Source organism: Genypterus blacodes, unplaced genomic scaffold, assembly GCF_046128005.1.
Source record: "Genypterus blacodes isolate CSIRO-AG114 ecotype Tasmania unplaced genomic scaffold, CSIRO-AGI_Gbla_v1 ptg000291l_1, whole genome shotgun sequence".
Classification (NCBI taxonomy): Eukaryota; Metazoa; Chordata; class Actinopteri; order Ophidiiformes; family Ophidiidae; genus Genypterus; species Genypterus blacodes.
Genome location: NW_027467082.1, coordinates 513,340 through 526,994, shown reverse-complemented (window position 1 = coordinate 526,994; position 13,655 = coordinate 513,340). Strand labels below are relative to the sequence as shown.

General features: G+C 37.3%; 1 gene segment (V, D, J or C); it reads right to left on the bottom strand.

Moving 5' to 3' along the window:
• Positions 1–7,943: 7,943 nt before the first annotated feature.
• Positions 7,944–12,103, bottom strand: LOC142987995 (immunoglobulin heavy constant mu-like). The segment is given in 8 exon segments: positions 7,944–8,009; positions 8,202–8,344; positions 8,801–9,139; positions 9,250–9,555; positions 9,684–9,968; positions 10,089–10,385; positions 11,291–11,384; positions 11,867–12,103. Coding segments are annotated over 7 exon segments (1,479 nt in total).
• Between the last annotated feature and the right edge of the window lie 1,552 nt (positions 12,104–13,655).

The window sequence follows — 13,655 nt, the reverse complement described above, 5'->3', positions numbered from 1 at the left end:
CTCTGGGAGTCGCTGAAAGACTTAGAGGTCAAATTATTTTCTACTCTTCTCACTCCAGTAAAAAACACAACAGCAAGGTTAAAAAACTCTCTGCTACCATCACCTCCCTCGACCAAGAGTGCGCATCGGATCCCTCCCCAGAACCTTTCAAGAAACGCCTTAACCTTCAGACCGAATTTGATCTTATATCCACCAAGGATACCGAGCGCCTACTACTACAAACCCGTGCTACTTACTACGAACATGGCAATAAACCCAGTCGTCTATTGGCACATCAGTTAAAAAGACAATCCACCTCCCGTCTGACACCCAAGATCTGTACTGAAACGAACACCCCCACTACTGACCCCGTGGAAATAAACACCACATGTAAATCATTCTACTCCTCCCTTTACAAGTCCGAATTTCCTTCAGACATCACAGAGATGAATCAGTTCCTTGCCAACCTCAATTTCCCAAACATCAAATCCGACATTGCGATAGCACTGGATTCTTCAATTTCTCTTGAAGAATTACACTCCGCAATCAGAGCCATGCAATCCAACAAAGCCCCAGGCCCCGATGGATTTCCCATAGATTTTTTCAGGAAATTCAGTACTAAACCTGCACCCCTACAATGTTTAATGAATCTCTAGAGAAAGGCACCCTTCCGCCCACCTTGGGTCAAGCTTCAATAGCTCTCCTCCCCAAAAAAGACAAAGACCCCACCGCCTGTGGCTCCTATAGACCTCTATCCCTTGCAATGTCATGTAAAATGCTTGCTTCAACTAAAAAAAACATTCACACCAAGTATCACAATCTAACCATCAAATAATATAGTCTAGGTCAAATAATACATTTGACAAACAAACCAAATATGTTTAATTTTAAGATGGAAATTTTAATACTAGATATCCTGATTTTTTTACTTGATTTGGGCATTTATCATCGGATGCCTGCCAACATTCAATATTCAATGTGGCCTTCTTCCTTCAGTGTGGCATTCTTTGTGTGCACCTGTCAGTCAGAAGTGTTACAACCACAACGACACCCGTGCCTCACCTACAGGTAAGGTCGGAAACTTGGGGCTGAGTCTGACACTAGAAATGTGTTAGTTTGGGGAAGCAAAGTGTGTGAAATGTTTTGTGATTGAATTTGAAGGTGCAACTTCTGTATATCAGTCTGCAGGCTTTATACGTAATTGGCAATCACGCCATTGTTGATTCGTCAAGAAAGCTGCATCGACTGAAGAATGCCACACTGAATGATGAATGCCACATCAAATAATGAATGTCGGTATAAAAAATGTAATGGTATGAAAAAATGTAACTGGGCACGAAAAGCAAAAGAAAGACAGAAGAGACAAAAATGGGGGTGGGGGGTGCAGTTGGAATGGCAGAGACATGGGGGTCGGGACCCTCACCCATTTTAATTAGTTTTAGGGATAGAGTCAGCAAGCTTAAGAGCCTGAAAGCTTTTCAACAGCTTAGCAAAGGTTTGTCCAACAACAGTAGAGGATGGTATCATTTACATTAAAGTGATGCATTTGTAATTGTAGAGTAAATGTTATTGATAGATAACGAGAATTGAGAGTGGACCTAAACAGGTGCTTTGTGCGACATCTTAATTACATGTTTAGGCGTCAAAGGACTCTTACCACTCTTACTACATTTTATCTCCCAAAGGTACTAGTTTTTTCAGTAGACTGATTCAGTGCAAACAATTCATTTATGTGTACCGGACAAACATCTTTTCTAATATAATTGTTTGAGTGAGTAATTCCAGAGCTTTTCTGCAGCATGAAATTTGCCACTGGTGTGAGAGCCTTTGGCCGTCACATTTAGTTAATAGGTTCCAGTCTGTGGTTTCAGTTTGTTAACTGGATGCGGAAGCACCTGCTGTGGTGAAGTTTCCTGTGTGTTATAGAAATATTACCCAGGAAGGATGTTGATTGCCAAAAGTTCAAAATGTGTACAGTTCTGAAAAATACCCCCAGATACTTTTTGAGTACAAAGGAGGAAGCTCACTACAGCCAACAGAGGTTTTTGTCATGCCATGTATCACTGTGCCAGTTCCCGTACACACAGTGACACATCCTCATACAAAAACCTCTGACCTTCTCTTTTAATGTTGATGTGTGGCAACATTTTCTTTTCTTCAGCAGGCTCATTTATTTTGTAGTACCTTTGTTCCACAATCAAAGTCATCATAATAAATGTAAATTACTCTAGTTAAGCAAAAACAATAAAAATGCGACTTTCAACTTTTGACACTTTTCTATCTATAATTTTAATTATTATTTTATAATATTATTATTTATTATTACTATTTTATGTGTATAATATAATATAATCATAACACAAACCCTCTTCACTCTCCTGGAATCTGAGGCATTGAAATTCAATTTCCTCACACATTTTTTGCCCCTTTGGATGACCTTACCTAAGAGGGTGATCATCTTTAGTTAATTAGAGAAGTGCAAGTAGTGGTGGTCTCTGTTAAAAATCAAATGATCCCGTTACACATGTTATTGTTATCTACAATCATTTCTTCTATGGAAAAAGCTCATATTGCGCATCAACAAGTGGATTGATTGCACATTAATAGAGACATAACTTTCAAGGATTGGAACGAGTGTTGTAATATAATATATGTAATATTATTTTCCCATTAAATCACTGTTATGATATTACTTTTCACACTTATGGGTAGTTGCTAACTGGTGCATGTGCTTGATAATGCACTCTATGTGAAATCGTATCAAATGTGTCACAAATTCTGCATGGACTCACTGTTGCTACATTTTACCTGTTAAATTGACAAAAGACAAAAGTCCGTCAGTGTAGTGAATTTAATCATCCAACTGACCTCTACTAACATAAAACATACCCCCGGATTCGTTGTGAGTACAAAGGAGGAAACTCACTAAAGTCAACAGGTTTTTGTCATGCCATGTATCACTGTGGTACCCACTGTATACACAGTGACACATCCTCATACAAAAACCTTTGGCCTCCTCTTGAATCCTCGAATGTTGATGTGTGGCAACGTTTTCTTTTTTCAGCAGGGTAAATTATTTTGTAGTACCTTTGTTCCACAATAAAAGTCATCATACTAAATGTAATATGACTCTAGTTAAGGAAATTAAAAATAAAATGCAATTTTCAACTTTTGACACTTTGTGTAACTATAGGTTGAATTCTGCTAATTCATTTTTGAATGTAATACATGTGCTTGATAATGCACTCTATGTGTAATCGTACCAATTGCAAATTTAATCATCTAACTGACCTCTACTAACATAAAAGAAAAATACCCCCAGATTCTTTCTGAGTACAAAGGAGGAAGCTCATTAAAGCCAACCGGGGTTTTTGTCATGCCATGTATCACTGTGCCACCCCCCCGAGTAGTCACAGTGACACATCCCTATACAAAAACCTTTCACCTCCTCTTTTAATGTTAATGTGTGGCAATGTTTTCTTTTCTTCAGCAGGGTCACTCATTTTCTTAGTACCTTTGTTCCACAATAAAAGTCATCATAATAAATATAATATTACTCTAGTTAAGCAAAAACAATAAAAATGCAACTTTCAACTTTTGACACTTTTATATATAAACTTATAGGTTGAATTCTGCTTCATCAAACCTAAGCAAGTATTGTGGAGTAATATCAACTATTTTTGTTATTTGTTGTGGTTTGTGCTTATGCGATCTTGTTAAGCAAATATGTAGCAGGCTTTTTCTAACATCATCATCTTCTGAATGTAACTGGCTGGCTGACATCACCTTAGTTACACACTTAATTGTAGTCGTATGTTTTGGTCATATTATTTCACCTGTATAGATAAATCTCTTGAGCTCATATATTTCACTATCAAAAGCTGGATCTGTTTTAACCCCAGTTAATAAACCATCATGGGATACACGTGAATATTTTCAACGTGAGTGGGACTTTAGTATTGAAGACATTTTATAAAACATCAAATATGTACAATATTAAAGAATTAGTGTCAAAAATGCCATATCAATTTCAAAAGAATCCTCTTTCAATCTCATACTCTGCTGAAAGTCATTCACACATTGCAGAGTCTTTCCCTCTGGTTGTAGAGGGTGGTTTTTGTCATAGGTTATATCACTGTGGTTGCTATATGAACCACAGTGATACAAATCTTTACAAAAACCCCGCCCTGTGTATCAGCTTCCACAAGTCACAATTACAGTGCATTCACTTTAAACCACAACGCTTCTACTCCAACTGTTATCTACAATCATTTCTTCAATTATCTAACATATATATTTTTTCAAATCATTTCTTCTATGGAAAAAGCTCATATTGCGCATCAACAAGTGGATTGATTGCACATTAATAGAGACATAACTTTCAAGGATTGGAACGAGTGTTGTAATATAATATATGTAATATTATTTTCCCATTAAATCTCTATTATGATATTACTTTTCACACTTATGGGTAGTTGCTAACTGGATTTTGTTAACTTTGTGCTCAATAACAGTAAAGTTGATGAACTGATTCCTATCTTATTCATTGTTAAATGTAATACATGTGCTTGATAATGCACTCTATGTGAAATCGTACCAAATGTGTCACAAATTCTGCATGGACTCACTGTCGCTACAATTTTACCTGTTAATCAGACAAAAGACAAAAGCCCATCAGTGTAGTGAATTTAATCATACAACTGACCTCTACTAACATAAAACATACCCCCAGATTCTTTGTGAGTACAAAGGAGGAAACTCATTAAAGTCAACAGGTTTTTGTCATGCCATGTATCACTGTGGTACCCAGTGTATACACAGTGACACATCCTCATACAAAAACCTTTGACCTCCTCTTGAATCCCGAATGTTGATGTGTGGCAACGTTTTCTTTTTTCAGCAGGGTAAATTATTTTGTAGTACCTTTGTTCCACAATAAAAGTCATCATACTAAATGTAATATGACTCTAGTTAAGGAAATTAAAAATAAAATGCAATTGTCAACTTTTGACACTTCCTGTATAACTATAGGTTAAATTCTGCTTCATTAAACCTAAGCAACTATTGTCATGTAATAATAAACTATTATCTACAAACATTTCTTCTTTGGAAGAAGCTCATATTGCGCATCAACAACTTTCAAGAATTAGACCTAGTGTTGATTTGCATTCTAAAACACTTCAGAGAGGTTTTGATCACTGTGTGAAGCACTGTGGGTCCCCGTGTACACAGTGAAACAAAGCACTGCCAAAACCTGCTGCACACTCACAACAGTGCCACCATCATTCATCCTTTCATTCACATGCATTTACATGTAGTTACTGTAAAACTGAATATTATCATCAAAGACAGCATCTTTTGTTTTATTTGTAGTTTTGTTTGTTTGAAGGAACATTTTATTGTTTTTCAATTACACAAATACATTTTTGTTTTACAAATACATTTGCCCCAAAAAGGAAATCACATGAGGCAACATTTAGAGTTTGTTCATTGCTTAACATCGTAGCTATTGAAATCTTGCAGTGCTGTTCTGCTGGTACAATCGAAATAACTCCGAACATTACACTGAATTACACTGAAATATAAATGTGAATGCAATGTGGAGCAAAAAACATGCAACTTAACTTGTCTGATTTGTGTTGTGCACATAACTGCAGGGCAAAGCGATTCTCAATTGAACTGAAATGAGTCATGCTCATCATTTATTCTTTTTATTCTTTACATACTCTTGATTAACAACAGCAGACGTGACACAATTGTTGTCACAACTTGGTTTTTGTTATGGTGTGTAACACTACAGGTTGCAGCAGCTTCTATTTTTTTAGGCATATATAAATACACAGAGACTGGCCAAGAGGTCAGAAAATATGTACGGTCTTCCTCTCACTATACGATTCTACTGATAAAACCAAATCACAAATATGTGATGAGCCAGAGACTTTATAGTAGTTATATGTACCCATAATGTTTGTATTGTGTTGTTGTATTTCTTCTGGCTGTGCTTTAGGATCTTCAGTGTCAATTAAAGCTTGAACACTACTCATAAATACGTAAGTGTCGTGTGCCTTTCTGACCTTCCTGTGCTTCTTTCTTTCTTTTTAAAAGCTAAAAGTAAATAAAATTATAGCTTAATGATGGAGGTCACAAAATGAAATAGACATGGTCAGAACCCTAAAATGTCCTTGATGTCCAAATTCTGTAATTTCTCACACTCTACAGTTACACCTTTTTATACTAACTGGGAGTATTGGCTCATTAGAAGTATTAGTAAAAGTAGTAGTCTTGCTAAAAGTACTGCTAAAGGTACTACTAGTTGTAGAACTGGTATGAGTATTGTTTTATTGTTATATTGTTGTATAATAGTAGTACTAAAAACACTTCCTCATAGTGGTAGCAGTCCTAGTATGAGTACTACTACTATGAAACTGTTGGCTTGGTCAGTTTGGTCACTGTTTTGGCAGAGCTTGGACGTCCTGGGCCTCTGGCCAGTACAAGTACCTATACTAGTATAAGTAGTATTAATACATTTTAATGACATGATCGTTTGCTGTGGATTAACATGTGTATGAAGTATGCACATGGATGTATTTTTCACCTATCTGTCACTTTTAATCTAGCTAATACTGCCCCCTCCTGTACATCAGGGCCCCTGTACTCATGAGTCACTGGGGAGGCTTGTGTCAACACAGTCATTACAAATATATAACCGTCATTCGATATTTGTTATGACTCAGCACTGAAAAATACATTAAGAACAGGATAGATTTTAAGTCCCTTATAAACCAAATGTTTTGACCTTTTTACCCTGAAAATGTTTTATTTTGGAGACAAACAAAACAAGAATTTTAAAGGAGCAATCATTTATTTTAGAAAATTATTCTAAAAGCTGTATAAATGTATTTATTATGTATTTAGATCACATAAATTATTATCATGATGATTTATAGAACAGAGACGTTTGTGGAAAAAAGCTCTTTTTTTTTTGTGAGACTAAATGTTTTGTCCAGTCTAGCAAAACATGAAAAGTCTAGAAGTCCAATGAAAGCCAATAAAAAAGAAATTACAATTACAAAGTCTACTGCCAGCACCGTTCTATTGTAACTGCCTGATGCTGATGTGACTTTAATTTTCATCCACTCCATTTGTTGGTATCTTCCATGTTGTCATGCAGCAAAGCATCTTAAAATGAATGTGTAGATTTCCTTAGTAACTGTTCTCACCACTAAAAAGGAAAACACATCAAACATTTATCTTATATGCACTGAAAACATTTATTATGCCATCCAGTTCAACACAACGAATACATCTAAGCTTAAATATTGCACATCCACTACCATACGCTGTAGTCAATGTACAAAAGAATAAAAAGAATAAAATACCATATGTATATGAAGATCTATCTATGCTATGGCTGTCATATGTAATTGCAGTAAGACAATCAGCACAAACACTTGATATACCAATGGACACACACCAAAGGATGTTTGTCTTGTTTCGAGGAAGGTTATTTGTAGCTCTGACTGTTTGTGTGTGGGGTGGGGGAGGGAGGGGAAGCTCTCTAGGGAAGATATCTTTAGAAGCCACAGGAAACACAAATACCTCCTTCACTTAACTGATAACAGAAGTGAGAGCACAAAAGACCTCAAAAGCATTTACAAAGACAGTATCATACCAAGTTGGAGTCATTTACACGTTTGAACACATGTTACATCTGTATTCAGTTGTCTCTCCCCCTTAGTTTAAGAAAGCCCACTTACAGACATGGCCATAAAAGCCCAATAATAAATGTGGTGATATTTACTTTACAAACTGCCACAGATACATCTCATTTACATATCAATGGAATGTTAATTAACAAGTTGAAAGTTGTTACAAAAACTAAATCATTCCTTAGCAACATTAGGTTTGGGTATCATTTCATATAGGAAATATAGGTAACTTTGTTTTGCTAGTTTTTCTACGACTTCCATTTGTAAAAACAAAAAATCCAAAATGCCGATCGGCTACGACTCCCTTTACTGTCTCTGCATCTGAAAGAAACAACGAAAATGTAGTTAAAAAACAATTTAAAACTACAGCTAAACAGTTACAAATAAAAAGCAGTCACCCTCGCACTCGTGATTAACCCCTGCAGGCCCCCCTACAAATCTACAGGCTGTCCCCGTCTGTCCCATATTGTTCTTCTTATTGGTGCTAGAAGCTGCTTCCTGTCATTCGTTTACCTTGATCAGGCTGAATATCATGGTATAGGAGAGAGAGAATATGAAGAGGAATATGAAGGACGAGGCTGTGGACCACAGACTGCTGAACTCATCATAGTCCACGTCATTGTCTGTGCAGTTTAGAGCACAATCCGTAGGCAGCTCTACGAAGGAGAAGGTACATGAGATTAGCTGAGGTATTCTGTAAATGTGTATGTGTGTGTGTTTTATATTAGTGAAATTATACCAGAATTTAATCTTGGAATATGTATTATAGTATCTATAATATAGCAATTAAACTATGCATGATCAGCATGTGTGAAACTGAGTACAGTATGTGAGCTCTCTGCTGACACAAACCTTTCACTTTCTTTGCTCTTACTTTGCATTTAAGTCAAATCAAGGACATTCAACAAAAAGCGTCTCCATGCTGCAACATTTATTGAAACACGTATCACACTGACAATGCAGTGACTTGCACAGGTACAACATTAAGCACATAACACGACGACAAAAACCAAAGTGACACGTACAAAGCCATCACAGAGTGAACGTTTTCCACAGAGAGACAGAAGGGCAACATACACAAAAGACCACGTCTAAAGGTGAAGCCTATTTACTTTCACATGTGTTACTCTGCTCCTTAGACACTCCTCTTGGTTTGACAGCATCTTTGGCGCCAGCATACCAAACATTGCAGGAGAAAACTACATTCTTTTCCCACTTCTCCTTGGTGGTGGTGTAAACATTTGTAACCGAGAAGCCATTTTGGGTCTCCCTTGGTGGGAAGGTGATGCCGTCAGTGTAGCTCCCAGTCTTATTGCCAACTTGTTCTGACCAGGTGATGTAGTAATCACACTGCGAGGCACTGGAGACCAGACACACCAGACTGACGGAGCCTGATTGGCTGATTTCCTCCTCTGGAGGCACATAGACTGTTACTTTAAGGTCCTTTCCATCTGAAACAGATATTTGGTTTACCATGGAGGCTGATATATGAGCCTTATGCCTATATGACATGTCTGTGTGTGTAGTTTAGTGAGTATAGTAACATCAGATGGCAACATACCTCCTTTGTGGAGAGAGAGATCTTGAATAACTGGTGTCATGTCCTCCCACAGGGCATAACAGCGGACTTTGTTAACAGTGGCCCAGTCTCTGCGAATCAGCGTGTTGGTTTTGCTGTAAAGTTTTCCTTCCTTCTTTAGCGGTAGATTTGTGTTACTGCTGACATTTTGCCCATCAACCTGCCAACTGATTCTAGTGTTGGATACAATGTCGTTGTCCACTCCAGTAATGGTGCATTCAAACTCTGCCTGGTTGTTCTTGAAGATCATGTGTGCTCTTGGAGGATGCAGTGTCATTGTCACAGGAGCTACAGGAGGGAGTGACAGAGAGAGAACACACGTCCATGTCCACATGACAGGAGAAAGACACCATTCTGTCCTAATCCTTTCAATGCTAGATTACTTTCAGATAGTGACAACCTGGCTCATACTGTACCTGTTGAGGCTTTCTTTGTAATGGTTTTTCCACTGTGAATGACCTCACAGCTATAGACATCGTTACTGTCCCACTCTGTCTTGTTGACCTTCAGGACACTGACAGCAGAATGGAGGGAACCCGTTTTCAGGGTGGACCACTTGTTGAAACCGTTCAGCTCTTGGTTATTTTTCTTCCATTTGACTGACAAGGTTACAGGGCGAAAGGTTTCAATCATGCATATGAGGGACTGGGTATCTCCATTTGGCACTGAGAGTAAAGTTACTTCTGGGTGAAATACAGAATCTGAGAACAAGGGGAAACATAGGTATAGAGGTCATTCATTGTCAGATATAAATATCAAAATGATTGTCTTCAATGAGTATATAAATCTTAGAAAGACGTAACATTTTTACTATCACATACTTTCTACAGTCACTGTTTGAGGGGTTCCTTCATGATTTACAGAACAACGAAAAGAGCTCCTGGAATCCCATTGAGATCTCGCTACGTGGACCAGGCTGACCCCCGTATAAGCGCTGTTCCTCATAACCGAGGGATATTGTTGAGAAGACAATTCGCTGCCACTGCTACTCGTCCACTGAAAAGTGACAGCTTCTGGGTAGAAGCCATATGCGAGGCATCCCAGTGTGATTGTATTTCCAGCCCCAGTGCTGCATTGATGCAAAGGGACCACAGACGGTGGTGTTGTTGGGGTTTGAACTGTGTAAAGAAGTTGTAAAAGGTGTTATAACACATGAATACAAAGACATCTAAATTGTAAAAAAAGAAAAGAAAACTAAATGCACACAGATATTTACATTCAAACACAATTTATCGAATCTCTCAAACTGCATTTTTGTCACTGTAATCATATCAACAATATTAGTATCACTATGTTTCAACATGCATCTGCTGTAGAGATCTTTGAAAAATTTGGAAATTTCAATTAATAATTTCACAAATTACAATTACAATATACATTTGAAATTATTAAAAAAAATGGATTAATGGCAAGTTGCAAAAACAGAAGACATATCAAATCAAAGTTATTTTTGATTTAAATAAAGGAAGATTACTCAAGAAAAACATTAATGTGACACAGTTTGATCGACGTCCACAGGACAAACAATTAATTATTTGAAAATGTAACGTTTTCAGTGAAATAATACATTGAAAACGTTCTGATGATCAAGTTTGACCTGTAGTATATTTGCACTTTGTCGTTTTAAAACAAGTTTCTTGAAAATATTTACTTGCTGGTGTCTATTCAATTGTTAAGTGAAGGACGTGTTTTAGATTAAATATTTAACAACTATTGCTTACACACAGTATACTAAAGAAAACAAACTAAAGGATAATAAAGGCTCTACACAGATGCAGACATTCATCACCAGCAGTTACATTTTACCTTCATAAATTAATATCAAACTGTATAGTTACGGGGTTTTTTTCAGCTTTCTAAAAACCTGTTGCATCAAATATCTTTCATCTGTCTAACCTTAACCGAAAACCACAAAGACACCAAATCTGCTCTCTACCCTCAGGACACTTGACCTTGACACTTTCAAGGTATAAATGTAAAATATCCTGGTGAACAGTAGATATTCTGATCAAACGTGACTTACCTGAAGAAACGGTGACTTTGGTCCCACGACCCCACAGGTCAAAGTAACACAGTGATACATCTCCATTCAGTGCTTGAACAAAAACCCTGAGCATCTAAAAACCACACTAAAACTTCAGTAAATGCATGAAATAAACAGTAACATGGTTTATCATGTGGGTAATATAATATATTACAGTCATCCTAAATGTTTTAATGTTTTATTGATACATGAGCAGATCTATAAGTAACATTTACTGGAAGACGTATTCTTTTATCTGTGTTATAACTATAACTTTTGCCTACTAAATAATTCACAAACATCATGACATAAGCGTTACGTCATGATATAAAGACAAGATACACAAATATGTTTTTCCTCTCCGATTTTCTCATCACAAATGTGCATAAACTTGAGGTTTTTGCACTTTGGTTTTTGTATAGGCATCTTTCTTAGTGGCCCATCCCATAGTGCCACAATGATACACACTGATACAAAAACCAAACTCCACTGGAAATCTCTCATGCACAGTGTTTACAATAGTGATATACTACGCAAACTACAGTATAAAGAAGGATTAAAAGACATATTTCTTACCTCGAGGGCTCTGCTATAAATAGAACATTTTTCAGTTTTCAGTTGAGCTCTGTTTTCCTGTTGTATAATTGTGTAGCTTCCACACACTCACAGACTTCTGGTGCTGGGTGCTGACTGTAGCTAAAGAGCATACTGTATACAAGAAACACAAAATAATGGATGGATATTTGGGTGGATGAGTGGAAAGAAAATGTAGGAATAGACTGGCAGGAGGTCGAGCGGTTAGACATGCAGACAGACAGATGGATGGGTGGGTGGATGGGTGGGTGGATGGGTGGGTGGGCGGCTGAATGCTCTGTGCTTGACTTGACAGAGTACAGGAGGGTGAGAAATTTTGTGAGACATTTACTAAGTCCAGAATGTCTATCAACATTAATTATCATTTACACTTAGTTTATCATGTTTGTGACTTGACAGAGTACAGGAGGGTCAGAAATGAAGGATTTTGCACAGCTGCTCAATCTACTCCAGCCACTGTGGCTTTCGAGCACAATAATAAACAGCAGAGTCTTCAGTCTTCAGGCTGTTCATCTGCAGATACACCTTGTCCATGTTGTTGTCTCTAGAAATGGTGAAGCGGTTCTTCACAGACTGGGAATACGATATAGTGCTACCACTCGGAGCAGAAATGTAGGCGATCCATTCCAGTCCTTTCCCTTCAGCTTGTCTGATCCAGCCGATATCAGCGCTAGAATCTGATATTCCTGCATATGTACAGGTCAGTTTGTGAGAGTCTCCATGCTGCTTTACCACTGCTTCAGACTGAGTCAGAGTCTGACTCCAAACACCTGCAGCTTGACGAGAACAAAACCAAAAAACCTTAACAATGAATGAATGATGTGTTGCGTCCTTCACCAGTCAAAGCTGACAGCATTAGAAATGTGACACACGTAGATCATCAGAACTTAGAGATGACTTGAGCTTCTTCATAAAGAAAAAAAAAACATGATAGATCTTATCCTATAATTGCATGCACAATGTCATGTTAAATGTTTGCTTCAATAAAAAAAAATAGCACAAAAAAAATAAAAAATAAAAAAATAAAAAAATAATATACATGAAACATTTTTTTGCCATATTTCGTTTGAGTATAAAACTTGAAGTAAATAAATCTATAGAGTATAAACTAGTGAATGAGATACAATATACATTATGACATTTATGAGCTGGTACGTTGTAATGTACACATAATGAATAAATAATAATGTATCAAAATAGATTGTTAATGTATTTTGAATTGTTATTGTGAATGAAGTACTGTGTCTTTTTCCTTTTTAGATAAGAGCAACAATTCCACCAACACCACCTGAGGAGGTGCAGTGTCAGGAAACTGTATGTGGATTATAAAGGAAGAACATTATGGACTTGTTGTGTTTTTAACATGAGCTCATTTGTTTCTGAGGTCATTTTATACAGCTGAAGCTTTTCATGATTCAAGACAGTGAGTGTTCTCAAAGTGTGAGTTCAGTAGGATTTTGTACAGCTGCTTCACAACTTCAGTCACTGTGGCTCTCGAGCACAATAATAAACAGCAGAGTCTTCATTCTTCAGATTGTTCATCTGCAGATACACCTGCTGTCTGCTGCTGTCTCTGGAGATGATAAACCGGCCCTTTACTGACTGAGAGTGGTAACCACTGCCACCATCATCAGAAGCAACCCACTCCAGTCCTTTTCCAGTAGCCTGTCTGATCCAGCCCATCCAGTAGCTGCTGAGTGTGAACCCAGAGACTGTACAGGTCAGTTTGTGTGAGTCTGCAGGGTTTTTAACCACTGCTTCAGATTGTGTC